This window comes from Salvelinus alpinus, chromosome 17, assembly GCF_045679555.1.
Source record: "Salvelinus alpinus chromosome 17, SLU_Salpinus.1, whole genome shotgun sequence".
In the NCBI taxonomy this organism is placed as follows: domain Eukaryota; kingdom Metazoa; phylum Chordata; class Actinopteri; order Salmoniformes; family Salmonidae; genus Salvelinus; species Salvelinus alpinus.
The window spans coordinates 28,499,716-28,518,326 of NC_092102.1; the positions used below are offsets into that span (position 1 = coordinate 28,499,716).

The window sequence follows — 18,611 nt, forward strand, 5'->3', positions numbered from 1 at the left end:
TTGCAGGGGTTACGTCACTATTGTCAACCTCATTCCAGGGAGGGACGAGTGTCTGCGGACCTAGACAACCAGGTGAAGTGAGTTACTTACTAAGTAGTAACCTTCATTTGTCAATCAGAGGGGGGAGCGAAAACCCTGTGACTCGGCCGTCCGTGGAATGAGTGACATGATCCAAGTTTACAACCACCACTGTTTTCATGTTATGAATTGCCAATAGACTCCAGTAACCATATAGTCTGTAGCCTATAATTGAAATTGCCTCGGGTGATATTCATTACTTGGGTGTTATACGCAATCACTATTGCCATAAAGATCCAATTACATATTCATGTAGTTTCTGGGTGACAATATTCAACATGACATATCATGTCATCGTAGGCTCAAGTTTGATCACAGATCTCTATGCCCCGCACAGCACATATCCAAACGATAGGCAGAATATTGGTATTCTATTTAAGATCCCAAATAACTGTTGCTAAAGTAGCAGCTACTCTTCCTGTGGTCCACACAAAACATGAAACTTGATAATACAGAACATTTATAGAACATAACAGCTCAAAGACAGAACTACACAAATGAAAAACATCACACATAGCTTACATATCAGTACATACACACAAAATATCTAGGTCAAATAGCAGAGAGACATTGTGCCATGAAGTGTTGCTTTATCTGTTGTTTTTTTTACCAGGTTTTCTGTTCACTTGAGCCATCTGAGATAGGAGTTCCCTGCAATCATGGCTCTATTTAATACTGTACGTTTTCTTGAATTTGTTTGGAGACTGTGAAAAGAGCCCTGGTGGCATTTATGGTGGGGTAACTGTGTGTAAGTTTACTGTGCAAACAATTTTGAATTTGCAACACATTGTCTCTTATAAAAAGAAGAAGTGATGCAGTCAGTCTCTCCTCTACTTTTAGCAAAGAGAGACTGGCATGCATAGTATTGATATTAGCCCTCTGATTACAGTGAAGAGTAAGACATGCCGCTCTGATCTGGGCCAGCTGCAGTTTTTCTAGGTCCTTCTTTGCAGCACCTGACCATATGACTGGGCAATAATCAACATAATATAAAAATAAAGCCTGCAGGCCTTGCTTTGTGGAGTGTGGTGTCAAAAAAGCAAAGCATCTCTTCATCACAGACAGACCTCTCCCCATCTTTCCAACCATTGAATCAATGTCACATTGGCTCCGTGACTAAGATTTCTCATTGGTAAAAGAAACTGGGCTGTGCATTAAAGTAGGGCCAGTAGGCCTACCACAGACCATACATTTTCCTTAAAGAATTGCAAGTATTTTAGCCAATGGCCTAAAATATACAGCTCTTTACCTATTTCAATTATTATTTTTCCGACCAAACATTTATTTCATTCAAGGTCTGGCTGACCAAGATATTTCAAAAACATGTCACATTGTATGCGTTCTGACTTCAAATAAGTGGAAGATGGGAAAAAGCATCTAATGCGGGCCAGCCCACACCAACTTGGTTAAAAAGACCTCTAACACATTGGGGTCTACCATAAAACATAGCCACTGTGATAGTTGATCATAGGATGTTGACAAGACAAAAAGGGAAGATGCAGTTAGACAGGCAGAATGACAACAAACGCTAAGAGAGTTAGAATGCATGTAGTTGTTATCTTTCATATTTCTGACAATGTTTTTATTTTCATAAGCTGCTTTTATGAAAAGTGAACAGTGCTTCTTCAGGTCCAGTGGCTGGAACTCCAGAAGATGGGGAAGTGAGTGACGAGGAAGAGACTGGAGAGATTAGAGTGACTGGAGAAGGTCATGGGTCCATTTTGCTGCTCACGTCATCTCCCATGTCAGGGCTAACATTAGCACCATGGTGGTCAGCCCCAGTCCCTCATTGCAATAGGCTGCATCTACTAATAGAAGGAAATAAGTGTTAGTTACTTCATCTTCAGTAGGATGATATGTCTTACTTTGACCATGTAAAGAATTGAGTTCTCTTTTTTCCATTCTCTCTATGCTTACCAACAAAATGGTGTCTCCCCTTCTTAAGTCTGGGGTTCTCTGTTAAAACAGAGAAAACAAAGTAAGTCATGTGCATGAGGAGAGAGGGTAACCTGACACAGAGAACCCTCACACACTCACCAAACACGATAAGCCGTGTGTATGTGTCTGTGGAGCCCAGAGGGTTCTGGGCAGTGCATCGAAACATGGAGCCGTTGAGCTTGGCCGGTACTCGCTCCAGCACCAGCTCCCTCCCATTATGATCCTCTCTCCCGTCCAGCAGAGGACCTCCCACTCTGGTCCAGGTGAACAATGGCTCGGGGAACACCATGTTCTGGGAAGTGCATGTGGAAAAGCATCTTTTGTAAATAATGTGTGTACAAGATTGACAACATTGCAGTCAGACTGCACAAGATCACTGATATGCAAGACACCTTGACTCCCAAATAAATAGTATGTGATCAAGATTATCAATTGTGCACCTTGCCAGCTTGCATTACTCTTACAAATTCCCTCAAACAAGCGGAATGACTTTCATGCAAATGTACATATGACTTTCATTCAGATGTATCTCCCTGTTGTATTATATAGTTGTAGTGCGACACCTGCTGGAGAAATGTTGTATTTTTGAAGAAGGTTTTCTTTCAATGATGGTGATATGTGGTTGTCTTTCCTACAGTTGAATGTACTTACTGGTATGAATAATATAAGAATAAAGCATTTATTTTGTACTCACCCCAGTGGATGAGATCTGGAGGCCCTGAACTGTAATGCGGACAGTGTCTCCTACTTTAGCCTTACCAGGCGTCATGGACAGTTTGGGGCCCCTGGGAGCAGCTAAAGGGAAACAAATTTAAAAAACAATGAATGTTACTTATTTTCAATCTTTTAGTTTTTTAACAAAACACTATTTTTCCTTATGTCTCAAATTATTTCTAAAGGAATAAATTAAGCATCTATATTCTCTGTATACTATGCAAAAAGCTCTCAGCCTTAGAATCCATTTTTATTTGAGCATGCCTGCTAAACCATGGCTGACTGGGGATAACCGTTTTTGATGATGATAAGTCTCCACTATATCTAGTAATCCACTCAAACTAACTGATATGAGGTTTGACGTGTATTCATCATGAACTGATCCCGGTGGCTGTGCTGCAAACAGACCATGCGTGTGCTTATGGAATGACATATGTAACTGTGCAGAAAATGGCTAATCTACTGTGAGATTTCTCGAGCATTTCTAAGCAGAACTAATGGATCCTCTGAACAAAATACTCCATTAAGGAGGATCCTCATTAAGTGAGTCACTGCCTCTAAATAGTTGCTGGCTGCTGCTGGATCCTGAGCTAAAGCATAGTGATCAGGTTCTCTGTACTGTATTTTCCTGTTGTTGGCTGACGCTTAAGGCTGGGAAGTGCCTGTTTTCTGCCATTACTGAATGCATTAGCTCTAAGTAGGATTGTATATACACTGAGCACACCAAACATTAGGTACACCTTCCTAATATTGAGTTGCACTCCACCTTTTTGCCATCAGAACAGCCTCAATTTGTCGGGGCATGGACTCTACAAGGTGTCGAAAGCGTTCAACAGGGATGCTGGCCCATGTTGACTCCAATGTTTCCCACAGTTGTGTCAAGTTGGCTGGATGTCTTTTGGGTGGTGGACCATTCTTGACACACACAAGAAACTGTTGAGCGTGAAAAAAACAGTAGCGTTGCAGTTGTTGACACATACCGGTGCACCTGGCACCTACTACCATACTCTGTTCAAAGGCACTTAAATAGAAGTCTTGCCCATTCACCCTCTGAATGGCACACATACACAATCCATGTCTCAATTTTCTCAAGGCTTAACAATCCTTCCTTAACCTGTCTCCTTCCTTTCATCAACACTTCATAATGTTTTGTATACTCAGTGTTATTCCCCAAATTACGAGCTTTCAGACACCATGTTCATTTTCCGTTAATTCAGGAAAAATACCTAAAGTGAATTTGAACTATTATTTTAACAAGTTATTATTTTAGAATGTTCTCTCCCCTTGCATCCCTAGCTCTGATAGGTTTTAATACAGACATGGACTCCTTGGGTATCCAGTATTTGGGTGGCATTAAAAAGTGGGTTTATGTCCTCATGGAGGAGATATTTGGTATCCAGCTGATTGTCATGGTCTAATTTGGTACTCACACAGAGTGACCTCAGCCTGCATGGGCATGGACAGCGCTGGGTGCTTGACCTCGCAGCTGTACAGGGCGTCGTTGTCCAGCTGGGGGTTGAGGCTCCAGGTGAGCATGGCTCTGACCTCCATGGTGCCGTCTCTGGACGCCTGCCGCCGGTGCTGGAAGTAGTAGAGCGGGTCAGTGCTCTGCATCCAGCGAGGGAACTCCCGGCTTACCACTGTCTCTGGGATCACCTCCGTGGTGGTGGGGCTGGGCTCAGACCCCTCCAGACTTCCTGGCTCCCCCCCGGCACCTACCATCTTCCCCATCCCTCCGTTCCCAGGGGTGTCACGGTCCAGACGGGGTGGCTTCCCCTGGTCAAGCAGGGAGAGGGACTTCTTCAGCTTGGTGTCATCCAGGTCTCTACTGATCAGGGGCCTAGAGATCCGTAGCCCTGCCTGGCCCCTGCCCTGGGATTTGCCCCCGCCACCCTCCATAATAGAGGGGACCACCTCGATCAGCTCGCCTTCACGCTTGAAGTACACCTGAAAGGATAAAGACATAGTATGAGCCCGTAACAACCAATCACACCCATCATTTCAAAAGTGTTTTTACTTCAAAACATATTTTAGTATGAGTACTGTTTGCATGTGGGCAAACTCACCATAGGGGCTGGCTTTCCTCCCATGACGATGCAGACTAGAGTGAAGTTCTGGGTGTCATAGCGACTGAAGGGGACCGGGCAGTCTACTGCCACTACAGAAATGGACTTAGGAGGAACTATGGAGGAAAATAGCATATAAACCTGTGACTCAAAACGAGAAATCCATCTACAAATAGGCACATCTATTATTTTCAATAGGGCTACATATAAAACTAACTGAAACATGAAACAAACATGTCTGTACTGTACTTGAGGGCATAACGTTAGTCTCGTAGACCTGGTATACAAGATGTTAGTCTGGTATACAAGATGGACTCTTGGTAACCTTGATCAGGGGGAGGGGATTCCAGGGTGTCAGACAGACAACTCTCCAACAAATCACAAGGTAGACATGCCAGAACGTCGCAATTCGAAACCAAAGTTTGAAGGCAAAATTTGCAGTGGTTTTAGTGAAGTTAGTTGATGCAAACTAGCCACTTGCGAAATGCACTCATTCAAAATAACCTCCGTGATCTCCATCTTGCTAGCTACTATTTTGTATTGTATTCATGCAGATCAGGCAGTGGCGTCGTCCCTGTATGCAAACTGACGTTCTATTACGTACAGTGTTAAACGGGAACATTGTGGGAGGCAACACGGATTTATATAAAAGACTATCAGAAAGTAGTCTCCTGTGCATTTCCCACATCTCAACAGTAGGGGGAGGCAGAGGTGATTAAAATACCACATGATCATATTATTATAGCGTTAATTCTCCTGAATCTTACCCATGACAGTGAGCACGATGCTGCCAGAGGCTAAGACCACCCTGTCTCTAGAGGCCTTGTCGTAGATCCCCACGTGGCACTCATACGGCCCATCATCATCCATCTGGACCTCAGGGAGCCTGGCAGTAGAGCAACAAACCCCACGAAGATAATATCCATATAGGTTAGGAGTTTTCCAGGTACTCAAAGCATTGAATAAGATATGATAAAATACAATAAGATATGATAAAATAAGATAAGCTCAAATAAAATAAGCCTACACTTGCGAGAGAAAACACTGACCAATGTTCTCTTTCTTGAGGCTGGCGCCTACAGTTCAAGCTTACCGGACAGTTGATTGGTAGACCAAGTCTTCTCGTCTGCGGAAGTCCTCCATATGGGAGAAGTTGGTGTTGGTCATGGCATCGTAGGTGAAGATCTTCTGCTTGGCACTGCCACCCTCTGTCACCTAGAAAGTGAAGGAATACCTCATATTACACACCCTGGACATGTATCCAAGTACATGTAACACAAGTTTCTTCACAAAACACAATCTTGGTATTTGGTATTTTATTAGGATCCCCATTAGCTGTTGCGAAAGCAACATCTACTCTTCCTGGGGTACACACAGAACATAAAACATGATAAAATAGAGAACATCAATAAACAAGAACAGCTCAAGGACAGAACTACATACATTTAAAAACGGCACACATAGCGTACATATCAATGCATACACACAAAATATCTAAGTCAAATAGTGGAGAGGCGTTGTGCCTGAGATTAATACGTTTTTTTAATCGATGCACACAGTTATTATTTTCCAATTCATGAAGGCTAGAGAGCTTTGAAGCCTCTTCTTTTGCCACTTTAATGAGTTTAGTTAGTTGTTACTAGGTATTCATTTTATTTTGGAGGAGCTCAGGGTGAAACAAACTGTCCGTGTGGACTACATTACGTATCGCTACATACGTTCATAGTTTAAGGAGCTTATCAAACCTAGTAGCACTTCAGAAGCCATTAGATATAGTACAGTTATGTACTGTATATAATGCACTCTCTCTTTGCATTAAAAGCTTTGATGCGTTTGTCAGCGTTTTAATTGAAGTGTCAATGGAAAATGTCAGAGAACAAAGCTGACCTAATCAAAAGCTTCTCATAGAGGTAAACACAAGATACAGTATGTGCTGTTGCAAACAACCATACGGTTCATACAGGGACATCAAGGCCACCCTACTCACCCGAAACCACACAATCTCTCGCAGGTTGCCATCTGTCATGAAATTGCACTTGAGCGTTACCGTGTCTCCAATGACAACGGGAGGGAGAGGCTCAAGAGTGACAGTTAAATAGCCTGTGGGTCAAAGAAAGAAGTAAAATATGTTACACACATTTCCACGCACTTTTATCTCTACAACATACAGTCCCTTCTATGAAACCCATAACATAGTCCAGCACAAAACTTGCTAAAGGCATTCATTAGACATAAAGTTGTTCTATTTTATTTTATGATTCTTAAAGACCCTCTTGTGTTTGTGTTACTATAGTTCTCAAATGACCATACCACCCTGTCTCTGGAGCATTGGAAATGAAACCTTATAGGCTAGCTGTAATTACATGGATTGTTAATAGTGCATAATCAAGGCTAAATGGCCAAAATTTCATCTGTTTTTCGCAGGGTATTACAGCTTGGGATAGGAATATTGTGTGCACACATTTCCTCCTTTTACTTTCATGATCATTAAGGACTTGTTCATTCATTAACTGTGGTGCTGTAATAGTAGGTGTCCATATCTATGTAAAGGTAGGGTGGCAATGGCAGCACAAGTGCATGTTTATGTTGCGCTATTTCTCCCATTATCGTGGTCTTAGTGTGTGCTAAGTGCTGTGGCTCTGGCAGGGTAAAAAGTAAAGTATGGTCAATTAAAAACCAACCTGTTTCCTAAACAAGCCAAAGACATGATATAGTGCTGAGAAGCACAGATCTCTATCTCTAACCTGGAGAGGCAGAGAAAACCTAGTAGCGACCTCATTCTCTTTGAGAATTAATGCACTGTAATGATATGTTTTCAATCATAATAATTAGGTGGTTGCTTATATTTGTCCTATTTCCCATGTAGAAGTGTGTATTATGTGCATGTGTGAGTTGGAAACTCCCCATGAGACACCCTTAGAGAGTGGGGTCATGGCCAGGGTCTGCCATTTTCAGCAGTGACCCTGGAGGAATTAGGGTTACATTCCTTGCTCTTGGGCACATTAATAGATTTTTCAGCTTGGTGATTCGAACTAGCCACCCTTTGGTTTACTGGCCTAACGCTCTAACTGCTAGGTTATCTGCTGCACTTTCATCAGCGCATTCTGTGGCAGAAAGAATCTCACCTAGCTTTACAGTAAGTAAATATCGTCAGTGTTATAGTGTTGTATGGGTCATTCCACAAAATGAGTCCCTTCTGCACCAATATTGGATTTTAAAAGCCTGTTATATTAAATAAAGTGCCATTTCATATAGACCATATGGAAAATTCAATAAATCAGCATTTTGACATGTCCCTCTGTGGACTCTCTGTGACTTCTATGAAGATGTAACCCACTTAACCCCAACATTTCTCCAAGTTTTCACCATCATTGTAAAGCCCAAGTTATTTTGTTGCTTTGACAACATAATTTCTGAAGATTATTATTTATTTATTGTGATTAGTGATTCATTTTAAGCTAAAAATACAACATGTCCCTTATTTTAAGGTCCACCCTGTTACGTGAACTGAACTCTTGTTTTATAATGGTAAAACTATTCCTTTTTAAATACATTTTTATTATAAAACATTTTTTTAGCCCTTTTTCTCCTCAATTTCGTGATTACGATCTTGTAACTGCAACTCCCCAACGGACTCGGGAGAGGCGAAGGTCAAGTCATGCGTCCTCCGAAACATGACCAGCCAAGCCACGCTTCTTAACACCCGCCCACTTAACCCGGAAGCCAGCTGCAACAATGTGTCGGAGGAAACACTGTTCAACTGTCAACCGAAGTCAGCCTGCAGGCGCCCGGCCCTCCACAAGGAGTCGCTAGAGCGCAATGAGCCAAGTAATGCGCCCCCGGCCAAACCCTCCCCTAACCCGGATGGCGCTGGGCCAATTGTGCGCCACCCTATGGGACTTCCAGTCACGGCCGATCACAGGCTGTAGTGACACCGCAATACTGCGATGCAGTGCTTTAGACCGCTGCGCCACTCGGGAGGCCTTAAATACATTTTCCTAAAGAGACATTGAACCTCTAATAGTCAAATCAGGTTCTACTCTTTTTGACAATTTTCTGGTGTTTTGTGGTGGAAACTGAGTGGGTCGAGCATAACACGCCAACCCTGTTACCCATAGGTAGACAGGATAGAAATATTTTAACAATTATAACATTTTTGTGAAGCTTGCATTCAATTGCCCCTCCCGGTTGTACACAACAAGCTTCCATTCCTCCTGTCACAAGGGGATTTATGGCTTATTTAAGGTTAAATTGTCAACCCTGTTACAGTCAACTCTGTTACTTTATTTGGCACTTTATTAGGCACTTACTATAGTCCTTTTTGTTATTTAACCTCTTTATATAGTAAAACATGTTTTTTATTAAGTTAAACATGTGCTCATCATGACAGAATGTTAAATTAGGTTAAATAAACCCAAAAGGACTAATTTCGCTGAACGACCTATATAATAACACCAGGGTGTACATAGTACAGATTAAATCTGTAGGATCAGGTATCCACGATGATCCTTGACTTTTTGGCATGTTGAATGTGATGGTGTGATGGCCCAGGACTGATCCCAGAGCACTTAAAGAGGCATGCAGGGCAGCAGGGCAGCTGGTAAAGAGTGTAATCTCCTGTTTCATACTGCTACTCCAGTATAGAATCCCCACCCCTCCTCCCACCTTGGCCTCTACACCCTGACATCAAGGTGGATTATTTTTCCTCATGTTTTTCCCACTAATCCCCCATCTTTTCATTGACAGACCCAGAAGGAGAGAACTGGAGGGAGCTTCATACTCACAAACATTTGAAAAATAAATAAATAAATGGCAGCTTTTTGGAGCAAAGAGAGCTGCCATTCAACCATGTAAGCGTGAGCCCTGTAGGTGAAGGCAAAAATACTTGACTCAGGTGTTTTTATGATCTCAGTTGACATTTCTTAAAGGGGCCCTTCCACTAAGAATATACAATCCCAATCAGGGTCGTATTTATAAGGGTTTCTTATAGGACAAGGTAGTCCGTCCCTATTTCAGTCCGTTTTCTTCTGTTTGGTGACTATCGAACATAACCTAACTATTGAGGCTGTCAGCTACATCCTCCTCATCAGTTACTGTTGGTGAGGTTAGGTCTTGAGGGCCCGAATCTGACCAGAGTTTAGCTTGCGTAAATGGAAAGTAATTACATTTTTATGCCTATTCTGACCTTGAACTTAAGCATGAGAATAGCATGCAATTCAACCGCTATTCCTTTGGGGTGGAGATCAAATAAATGAAGGTGTGACGGAGGTGTGTCTTGGTAACCTTGATCAGGGGGAGGGGATTCTGAACTTGACTTAATTTCCGAATAATTCCACCACCTTTATGTGCGAGGAAACCATGAATAATGTCTAGAGAACCTACCGGTTACAAGTGGGAAAAGCATCTAGGCCTACTTGTTTTTTTCAGATAGAAATTATACCATTCTCCATGCACTGTACTTTACAACTTGAAAAGAGCTATTGATAAGAGCTAGGTAAATTAGTAATCCGTTTGGATAAGGGAATTGTAAATATAAATTGCATATGTTTTAGATATATTTTTACCTTACAATCGCTGGAGACAAATGTGAAACCAGTCATATGGCAGCAAACTGAAGCATATCAACATATCAACTTTCCCACAGTAAAGTTTATGAAATACTGTGCCATTATGCAGAATTTAAATTGTACGGCCATTTAACTTGCAGTTTCTCTGTTTTCTATTTCTGTTTTCTATTGTTAAATATTAGCCTCTATCAGTATCGATTTAAAGGGATGGCTTAAGATAAATGTACTGAAAACCCTATTGAATGAAAACTCAACAAGAAAATCTGTTAGCCAGCAAGTGGGAGGGCTTTCAGGTAACCAGCCACACCTGCAGAGCAGTACACGACTGAATTAGGTAACGCCTCAATTCCACCTACAGTGTCATTGTGTTTTGGTACATCAGAAGTACATTCATTTCCAATGGAATGCTAAGTTTGCAGCAGAGACAGTTGCCGTGCGTTCTATGTGGTGCATACGTTGGATTTATCAAAGGTGTGCATCAAATTGTATGCGTAGACAGCTTGAAAGAAATGGTAGCTGAAAATGAATGTTTAACTTTTGTTGCACACATATCCAGATGATGCTGCATACCATTTTGCGCAATGACACTGTAGGTGTGAGTATGAATACCAAATACTTACCAAATACTGAGAAGTGCGTAGGAAAGGTATGCGTAGGAATGGCGTAAATTCTTATGTCAGAATTGGCCCCTGAATATATCACCATTGTCTTACGCAGTGAACAAAAGGCAGCGATAGTCCCTACTCACCCAACTAGAGCCCAGACTCACTATATTACCACCAGGAAATATAAATGAATGCTCCAGCATCAGAGTTAATGATGAATGGTTTAAGTACAGTCGTTTTTGAACTTACAGTTGAAGTCGGAAGTTTACATACACCTTAGCCAAATACATTTAAACTCAGTTTTTCACAATTCCTGACATGTAATCCTAGTAAAAATTCCCTGTTTTATGTCAGTTAGGATCACCACTTTATTTTAAGAATGTGAAATGTCAGAATAATAGTAGAGAGAATTATTTATTTCAGCTTTTATTTCTTTCATCACATTCCCAGTGGGTCAGAAGTTTACATACACTCAATTAGTATTTGGTAGCATTGCCTTTAAATTGTTTAACTCGGGTCAAACGTTTCGGGTAGCCTTCCACAAGCTTCCCACAATAAGTTGGGTGAATTTTGGCGCATTACTCCTGACAGAGCTGGTGTAACTGAGTCAGGTTTGTAGGCCTCCTTGCTTGCACAGGCTTTTTCAGTTCTGCCCACAAATTTTATATCAGATTGAGGTCAGGGCTTTGTGATGGCCGCTCCAATACCGTGACTTTGTTGTCCTTAAGCCACAACTTTGGAAGTATGCAACTTTTGCCACAACTTTGGAAGTATGCTTGGGATCATTGTCCATTTGGAAGACCCATTTGCGACCAAGCTTTAACTTCCTGACTGATGTCCTGAGATATTGCTTCAATATATTCACATAATTTTCTTTCCTCATGATGCCATCTATTTTGTGAAGTGCACAAGTCCCTACTGCAGCAAAGCACCCCCACAACATGATGCTGCCACCCCAGTGCTTCACGGTTGGGATGGTGTTCTTCGGCTTGCAAGGCTCCCCCTTTTTACTCCAAACATAACGATGGTCATTATGACCAAACAGTTCTATTTTTGTTTCATCAGACCAGAGGACATTTCTCCAAAAAGTACGATATTTGTCCCCATGTGCAGTTGCAAACCGTAGTCTGGCTTTTTTATGGCGGTTTTTGAGCAGTGGCTTCTTCCTTGCTGAGTGGCCTTTCAGGTTTTGTCGATATAGGACTCATTTTACTATGGCTATAGATACTTTTGTACCTGTTTCCTTCAGCATCTTCACAAGGGCCTTTGCTGTTGTTCTGGGATGGATTTGAACTTTTCGCACCAAAGTACGTTAATCTCATAACGCGTCTCCTTCCTGAGCGGTATGACGGCTGCGTGGTCCCATGGTGTTTATACTTGCATACTATTGTTTGTACAGATGAACGTGGTACCTTCAGGCATTTGGAAATTGCTCCCAAGGATGAACCAGACTTGTGGAGGTCTACAATTTATTTTCTGAGGTCTTGGCTGATTTCCCCATGATGTCAAGCAAAGAGGCACTGAGTTTGAAGGTAGGCCTTGAAATACATCCACAGTTACACCTCCAATTGACTCAAATTATGGCAATTAGCCTATTAGAAGCTTCTAAAGCCATGACATCATTTTCTGGACTTAGTGTATGTAAACTTCTGACCCACTGGAATTGTGATACAGTGAATTATAAGTGAAATAATCTGTTTGTAAACAATTGTTGGAAAAATTACTTGTGTCATGCACAAAGTAGATGTCCTAACCGACTTGCCAAAACTATAGTTTGTTAACAAGAAATTTGTGGAGTGGTTGAAAAACGAGTTTTAATGACTCCAACGTAAGTGTATGTAAACTTCTGACTTCAACTGTATGTATTGTATATAGTTTTTTTGTGGTGTGGGTTTCATGTAAGCCCTTGGGCTTCAAACCTCACCTGCACATCGTTTTTTTATTTGTTTTAATCTGTATTGTTGTATATCACTTGTTTTCTTTGGTGCAAATAAATGTAACTAAATTAAACAGTAGAAGACCCACTGCAAATACCCAGGGTGCACGTCATCTCATGTTAGTGCTCTACAATGAACAACAAGCTTCTCAGGCTCGCTCCGTCTTCTGAGCAGACACCATGACAGACAGCTGTCATCTACTGTATCTAACAGAGGACATTGTAGGCCTTCAATACAGTACACCCAGTCCAATTCTATCGAATTATACGGTGATCAGAGAAATAAACACTGGCACTGTTGTGAGACTTGATTCTTCTCACTCAAGGCCTAAGCGTATGCTTGAAGCCTGCAAGCATTGACTCTGCGAAGGAGGAGGTGGTGAATGAAGCACTGACAGAAAGCTAGCAAGGAGATTACTTTCTCTCTCTCTCTCTCTCTCTCCCACTCACAGACCAACTTGATCTCATGAGTCGCTGGGTGGGGGTGGAGTGCCATTCGTCTGGCAAGCGAGACTACAGAGCCAGACTCAGATCCAGAGACACACAGATCCAGGCAGACACACGTGCACACACACACACATGTGACTGAGCAACTTCAATAGGAACTGCATTCACTGAAATCACAATTATGCTCTCCCTCCCCTCAATTTCTATAGCATATATTATTGCCATATGATGAGATTTAAATGCTATACTTACATGTGATCACAGATCCTGATTGCAAATCATGTTACTAATATTAGATGCTTGAAATAATGCATATCCACAATGTTTTGTTGGCTTGCATTCTGTCAGGTCCTAGAGCCTTGGGACAGTGGCATTTAATCATTTTAGAGTACAGATTACCTGTAAAATGGGTCAGCCAAATAGCCTTTATCCCTCAGATAATCAATCAAAAACTGGATTTGGTAACAAGGATTGTGACATCATAGCCTCACTAGCATTAGACAACTTTTAGCCTATTTAAGTCAAACATGCATTCAACGAGTGTACTCAATGTACAGTCTACAGAAATTGCTGTATGATACAGTGCATCTCCTCATGGACAAACTAATCATTTTGGATGGCTGTCAATACCTTGGAACTGTTTACAGTCAATCTAGGCTAGTGTAATGAGTTTCAAACATGTAAGACAGGTAAGAAAATAACCTTTGCAGCCTATAATCATTGCAATGTAATTTCACTCTGCAGGCTTTAGAGCTATAGCCTAACACAGATGTATGTCAAATGTGAAATATATAGGTTAGTAAAAATGGTCTACAGCATGGAGCTTTAGACATTAAATCAAAACTTTTTAGCTAATAACAACAAAATGCTCCATGTAGTACAAAAAACGGAGACATACCAACAGCTAAATCCAAAACATATACGAGGATACACAGAGAAAAAGCACAAGTCATCTTCCCCGTTCGTGTGGTCAAATTGACACTCCATCTGTTTTCAGGCGATAAATCGTTGATAAAGTGCCATCCACAATGCCCGCAGCACGGGGTCTGGTCTGCATTCGGAACGATTCATTCTGCACCGAAACGCAGAGCTACTTTTCAGTTTCTGTCAAGCGACCAGTGAGAAAATAAATCCTCATTCCGATATTGCTTCCAGAATAGTGTGAGGATTAAAAACTGCAACAGATTTGATTTGAATGAAGTCTCATCAGCTCTTTCGCTCTCTCTCTCAACACACGCTTACGCGTGCGTGCACACACACCTTGGTGCTTCCCCCCCCCCTCTCACACACACATATACGGTACCATTCAAAAGTTTGGACACACCTACTCATTCCATTGTAGAATAATAGTGAAGACATTAAAACTATGAAATAACACATATGGAATCATGTAGTAACACAAAAAGTGTTATAAAATATATTTTGATTTGTTTATTTGAGATTCTTCAAAGTAGCCGCCCTTTGCCTTTGCACAGCTTTGCACACTCTCGGCATTCTCTCAACCAGCTTCATGAGGTAGTCATCTGGAATACCTTTTAATTTCAAACAGGTGTGCCTTGTTAAAAGTTAATTTGTGGATTTTTTTTAATTCTTAATGTGTTTGAGCCTATCAGTTGTGTTGTGACAAGGTAGGGGTGTTATACAGAAGATAGCCCTATTTGGTAAAAGTCCCTATTATGGCAAGAACAGCTCAAATAAGCAAAGAGAAACAACAGACCATCATTACTTTAAGACATGAAGGTCAGTCAATCTGGAATATTTCTAGAACTTTGAACGTTTCTTCAAGTGCAGTCGCAAAAATCATCAAAAACCATTGCTATGATGAAACTGGCTCTCATGAGGACCGCCACAGGAAAGGAAGATCCAGAGGTACCTCAACTGCAGAGGATAAGTTCATTAGAGTTACCAGTCTCAGAAATTGCAGCCCAAATAAATGCTTCAGTGTGTTCAATTAACAGGCACATCTCAACATCAACTGTTAAGAGGAGACTGCGTGAATCAGGCCTTCATGGTACAATTGCTGCAAAGAAACCACTACTAAAGGACACCTTTAAGAAGAGACCTGCTTGGGCCAAGAAACACGAGCAATGGACATCAGACCGGTGTAAATCCGGTGTAAAGTCCAAATGTGAGATTTTTGGTTCCAACCGCATGTCTTTGTGAGACGCAGAGTAGGTGAAAGGATGATTTCTGCATGTGTGGTTCCCACAGTGAAGCAAGGAGGAGGTGTGATGGTGTGGGGGTGCTGGTGACACTGTCAGTGATTTATTTATAATTCAAGGCACACTTAACCAGCATGGCTACCACAGCATTCTGAAGTGATACACCGTCCCATCTGGTTTGCGCTTAGTGGGGCTATCATTTGTTTTTCAACAATGTCCCAACACACCTCCAGGCTGTGTAAGGGCTATTTGACCAAGAAGGAGAGTGATGGAGTGCTGCATCAGATGACCTGGCCTCCACAATCACCCGACCTCAACCCAATAGAGATAGTTTGGGATGAGTTGGACCGCAGAGTGAAGACAGACAATAAGTGCTCAGCATATGTGGGAACTCCTTCAAGACTGTTGGAAAAGCATTCCAGGTGAAGCTGGTTGAGCGAATGCCAAGCGTGTGCAAAGCTGTTATCAAGGCAAAGGGTGGCTACTTTGAAGAATCTAAAATATATTTTGATTTGTTTAACACTTTTTTGGTTCCTACATGATTCCATATGTGTTATTTCATAGTTTTGAAGTCTTCACTATTATGCTACAATGTAGAAAATAGTAAAAATAAAAGACAAACCCTTGAATGAGTAGGTGTGTCCAAACTTTTGACTGGTACTGTATATATACACTGAGTGTACAAAACATTAAGGACACCTTCTTAACATTGAGTTGCACCCCCCCACCCATACCCCTCCCCAATTTATCAGGACTCTACAAGGTGTCGAAAGCGTTCCACAGGTTAGCTGGCCCATGTTGACTCCAATGCTTCCAACAGTTGTGTCATGTTGGCTGGATGTCATTTGGGTGGTGGACCATTCTTGATATACACAAGAAACTGTTGAGGATGAAAAACCCAGTAATGTTACAGTTCTTGACACAAACTAGTGCGCCTGGCACCTACTACCATACTCTGTTCAAAGGCACTTAAATATTTTGGGTTGTCCATTCACCCTCTGAATGGCACACATACACAATCCATGTGTCAAGTCTTCAAAATCTCCTCTCCATCTACACGGATTGACGCCACTTGTTAAATCCACGTCAATAACAATAAGGGATCATAGCTTTTACCTGGTCAGTCTATTCCATGGAAAGAGCAAGTGTCCTTAATGTTTTGTACTCTGTGTATTTTTTTAATGCATTTTAGGATACATGTGAAATATAAAAACATTGGCCAAATGTATTTTGTATGCATTTTGAAATTTATTTAAAATGCTTGACATACATTAGTTTGTAAAAAACTTTTCACATGTATTTTTTGACACACACACACACACACACACACACACACACACACACACACACACACACACACACACACACACACACACACACACACACACACACACACACACACACACACACACACACGTAGCACCATGTCCCCCTCTGTGTCCAAGATAATAATAGTCTGTTAGCTTGTATCTCAACTGCCTCCCCAAAGGCATTCACTGAGTTGGCAAAAATCAGCAAAAGAGCTTGTATCAGACCATGATCTCTTTATTCAAATAACAACGTGACACAGTGTAAACACACTGTCCAAAATAAGTACCTGTCAAGCATAAAGTAGCTGAGACATTCTTTCCCTTGGTGCTTTTTCTTCTTCTTCACATCTTCTGGTTTATTGAAATGGAAAACAGGATATTAGACAACATTCTCACAGAAAGACAGGACAAGATGTTATTACACAGTATGTTGATCATCAAGTTGATTTTAGAGAAATGTTATATGTAGATTTCTCTTTTCCCCCCAAAGCGGGATACCTGTAAGTGTACTGTATCTCTACTTTACATTAAGTTAACTGGTAACACTTTACATGAACGTACCCTTTAAGGGGGGGTGTAAAGAGTATAGAAGTACTTTATAAACATGCTCCCATACACCCTAACATTAACATTAGCTGTCATGTTCTGTGTTAGCAACACACTTGATACACTGGCAATAGGAGTCAATTAGAGTGACAACAAGAAAATCTAACATTCGTAACTGTCACTTTTCAATCACTTGTCAATTATACTTCCTTCAAGAACGTGCAAAATGCAAAATCATGTTGAGTGAACCTCCTCAAATTCCATTTGACGAGACCCCCTGGTTTAGATCTGCCAGACTGAAGAAGCATCTGCTGGGAGGAGCGTGTGTGAGGGCCTGAAACATGCTCACAGTTTGCAGCACACCACTACTCCCTCAGACTCCATCCAGAAATCCTACCACCAAGGTGGTAGAGGACTGTACCATACTGTATAGCCCTTCATGACAGTCTAGTCATCCTGAATATATATTGTTTAATAGTCTCTTCTTCATAGAGCACGCAATACATCAGGCGAGTGGGAGGAGCCAGCTCTCGTCTCGTCCAATCAGCCTTGTATCCTCATGGGCTCACTGTTAGTGGGAGTTGCCAAACCATGAGCGTACTTTCATCTGGGTCCCCATTGGCTGCTATAGTCTCCTCCCCAAGTCGACGGAACCCCCTGCCTCCGGAGAAGACGGCAGCAGAGGTCACCTTGTCCTTCCCGCGCCCCTCCCTGGCCGGGGGCTGCCCCCGCACCCATACCTCAGGGTCCTCGCTCAGCTCGTAGATAGAGCCGTCCTCAGGGCTGTGCTCCGGGGTCTCCGGTGGGGCGTCACATGGGCTCTGGTCGGGTTCGGCTGTCAGCAGCTTGCCGGGCAGCTGGGTGGTTGAGCGGAGGCGATACTGAAGCAGCATTCCCTTGGCCTTGGTGGGCTCTCCCTGGGGGGAGGAGCAGTCAGGTTGCGAGAGTGACTCCTGGGACAATTCATTCCTCCGCTCCCCACCCTCTCCTCCTCCCGCTCCCCCATTGGCCTGGTCGGCAGTCTCGCAGACAGAATCCCGTTTGAGCATGTCTGGGGACAGGGTGCTGGAGGTGACCACAAGGAAATCCACAGGGCCACAGTGAGCGTTTAGAGACGTCATCCCTTTACCTATGGGACAAATAGCACACAAGGCCTCGGTTAGAAAACACACAACTTGATTGGTGGGTTGGTTGGTTGATTGATTGGTTTTATTAGACAATTATAATACATAATACAGCCAG

General features: G+C 42.1%; 2 protein-coding genes across 6 annotated transcripts in view; both read right to left on the bottom strand.

The window, feature by feature from the left end:
• Positions 1–525: 525 nt before the first annotated feature.
• LOC139542670 (immunoglobulin superfamily member 21-like) lies at positions 526–14,574 on the bottom strand. Of its 2 annotated transcripts, none has more exons than XM_071348387.1 (10): positions 14,250–14,574; positions 6,784–6,896; positions 5,890–6,011; positions 5,564–5,682; positions 4,797–4,912; positions 4,161–4,677; positions 2,711–2,811; positions 2,116–2,308; positions 1,996–2,034; positions 526–1,886 (listed from the first exon to the last, which is right to left on the bottom strand). In XM_071348387.1, exons 1-10 carry the CDS (start codon positions 14,302–14,304, stop codon positions 1,807–1,809), a joined length of 1,455 nt encoding a protein of 484 aa, XP_071204488.1. In that variant the 5' UTR covers positions 14,305–14,574; the 3' UTR covers positions 526–1,806. The 2 variants fall into 2 exon arrangements, with proteins under 2 accessions (XP_071204488.1, XP_071204489.1); XM_071348388.1 differs by having other exon boundaries at positions 1,754–1,886; positions 1,996–2,024; positions 14,250–14,419.
• A 2,463-nt stretch (positions 14,575–17,037) lies between these two features.
• Positions 17,038–18,611, bottom strand: part of LOC139542687 (rho guanine nucleotide exchange factor 10-like protein) — a 29,556-nt gene continuing 27,982 nt past the window's right edge. For all 4 annotated transcript variants that reach the window (XM_071348434.1, XM_071348435.1, XM_071348436.1 and 1 more), the window contains one exon: positions 17,038–18,498. In XM_071348434.1, coding sequence (XP_071204535.1) covers positions 17,927–18,498 — 572 coding nt within the window. In that variant the 3' untranslated portion in view covers positions 17,038–17,926. The remainder of the gene's footprint in view (positions 18,499–18,611) is intronic.

Coding starts and splice junctions, on each gene's coding strand:
- LOC139542670 (XM_071348387.1), bottom strand. CDS start 14,304: ATGACTTGTGCTTTTTCTCTGTGTATCCTCGTATATGTTTTGGATTTA. Junction 2,309..2,710: donor TCCAGATCTCATCCACTGGG/GTGAGTACAAAA, acceptor TGCACTTCCCAG/AACATGGTGTTCCCCGAGCC. Junction 2,035..2,115: donor CACACGGCTTATCGTGTTTG/GTGAGTGTGTGA, acceptor CTGTTTTAACAG/AGAACCCCAGACTTAAGAAG.